The following is a 2,227-nucleotide window of genomic DNA, read 5'->3' as shown; positions in this document are numbered from 1 at the left end:
TCGCTCCTCTGTTGGGAGCATTGTGCTTGGAGACGTGCTAGATCCTTGGCGATCTCCTCCGGTGTTCACCGCTGTCCTCGATTGATCCTTCGTGGCGCTATGTACCCCCGTCGTCGGTGTTTCCAAGACGGTGGCTTCCCGGAGCGGATCAAGTCCTGCCATTCATCTGCCACTTTCTCTTAGGCACTCAAAGTGGATGGTGCGTCGGCAAGTGAAGTTCTGCGATGGTCGGTGGTCTCGGAGGTGCCCTGTGTCGGTCGAGACGTGGTTCGGTGTATCTTTCTAGGATAGGCTCTTTGGTGTTGTAGCTCGCTTTGCCTGGTGTTTGTCCTTTGTCCGGTCGGGTGTGTTGTTCATGCTTCACTCGTTGTTCTCATCGAGTGATAATTTTCTTGTAACTAAAATTTTGCCTTTTATAAAGCTATAGTACGCATTGGCATACTCTCGAAAATAATAATAATTTCTGATCGTGATAATTCAGAGCGACGGGAACAGGCTACTCTAACAGCAGCCACACATTTACATGGACCGTAAATTACTCAGGCTACTCTACTACGCATCATGAACACGAATCAGAGCGTAAGCGACGGTTACAGGCGAACGCGTCGCCGTCGGGCCGGCTGTAGGGGACGGCGCGAGCGGCGAGCCTTCCTTTGCGCTTCTCCATGAACCGCTGCAGCGACGCCTTCCTCGCCATGGGCAGGTCGCCGTCCCCTCGCGTGGTGCCTGCTGCGGCAGCGACACGGAGCAGCTCGGCCGCCCTGTCGTCCGGGACCTCGTCGAGTACCAGCACCTGCCCGCCGTAGAAGATGGTCATCTGCGCCTTCGCCGGCGGAGGACCCGCCGCCTGCTCGTCTTGCGCGGGCACATCCGCTCCGGGCATGAGGGGGAGGACCACCGTGGCCGCCGGCTGCGCGTCCGCCGCCTTGATGCAGCGGCTGAGAACGCCGCACGCAGCGGCGAACCGTCGGCTCTGAGCGCTCCCTGACGCCGCCATTCTTGGCGCTCGATCGATCGACCCCTCCGTAGGCTCTCGAACCCCCTGTCCACTCTGCCTCTGCTAGTTGATCGGGTGTTGTGTTGGTTGGAGGAAGGAGATTGATGGACTGGAGATGGTTAGATGGGTTTGATTTATAAGAACAGAATCAATAACTTCCGAACGTCTGATTTTTAGGAGCTGCGTCCGAACGCGCCCAAAGCCATTCGATCAAATGAACGAATCTTGAAGCGGATAGCCAGCCACGTCATACACAGCTGACTGTTCGGGATTGAGGGAGAACGGTCCGAACGACAACGCAGCCCACTCTCCCCACCCACAACACGCGGCCCACTCCCCCGACAACCATATCCATTCCTCCCACTCTCAGCCACATCTCGAATCCTCGAGAGTTTCGACCGGCGCCCCTCGCCGCCGGGCATGGAGGCGAGCGGTGGAGGTGTCACCATGCGCGCCGCGGCCTCGCTCGGAGGTGGAGGAACGAGTAGAGGGCGCGCTCGGTGGGCGGCATGGCGAGGCAGAAGGTGGAGAGGGAGTGGGCGGCCATGCCGCGGCGGAGCAGAGCGGGATGAGGCGGAGCAGGAAGCCTCAATGGTGTGCGACGTTGGGAGGGAGGCGAGAGAGGCGGAGAGCACGGGGGAGACGAGGTCGTGGCGGTTCACTGCATCGTGGGCCACCGGCAGCACACGGGGGCAGGAGGTGAAGAAGATGAGGTCATGGCGGCCGGGGCAGCGAGAGTTGCAGAGCCGAGGAAGGGAGGTTGCGGGAGGCCCGCGAGGAAGAAGGAGGGCTACCTCGCGGAGGGGAAGGGGAGCAGCGGGCGGCCGGACGCGTAGGCGGAGCTCAACATGCCGCCGGGCTTCCGCTTACACCCCACGAACGACGAACTCGTCGTGCACTACCTCTGCAGGGAGGTGGCGGCCAGCCGCAGCCGTGCCCATGATCTGCCTGGTGCGTCTTCTTCCTCTCCCCTGCTTCTCGCGACCATGTTTTCCTTCTCCTGCTTCGTCGCTCATTGCTTTCGTCTGATTCAATGTATGATGGCCGTTGGGTGCGTGCAGAACATGCAGAGCAGGGAGTGGTACTTTTCCTGTTTGAACTAGCTTGTTTTTTGTACTTGTTCAACTATCAAAATGCATGTAAATTTGAACCTTTTGTTTTGCCCCTCCTGAATGTGAATTGTACGAATACTAGCCTTTTTGTTCTGTTTTATAGGTGTGGCAAAAATGC

General features: G+C 58.7%; 1 protein-coding gene across 1 annotated transcript; it reads right to left on the bottom strand.

Moving 5' to 3' along the window:
* Window positions 1-439: 439 nt before the first annotated feature.
* On the bottom strand, window positions 440-1,074 carry LOC119341489 (protein TIFY 11e-like). Its single transcript, XM_037613362.1, has one exon. The coding sequence runs from the start codon at window positions 995-997 to the stop codon at window positions 560-562; it is 438 nt and encodes a 145-aa protein (XP_037469259.1). The 5' UTR covers window positions 998-1,074; the 3' UTR covers window positions 440-559.
* Between the last annotated feature and the right edge of the window lie 1,153 nt (window positions 1,075-2,227).

The sequence above is a fragment of the Triticum dicoccoides genome, chromosome 7B (genome assembly GCF_002162155.2).
Source record: "Triticum dicoccoides isolate Atlit2015 ecotype Zavitan chromosome 7B, WEW_v2.0, whole genome shotgun sequence".
NCBI lineage: Eukaryota > Viridiplantae > Streptophyta > Magnoliopsida > Poales > Poaceae > Triticum > Triticum dicoccoides.
Note: the sequence above shows the minus strand (reverse complement) of the source record. Positions and strands in the feature narration are given on the sequence as shown.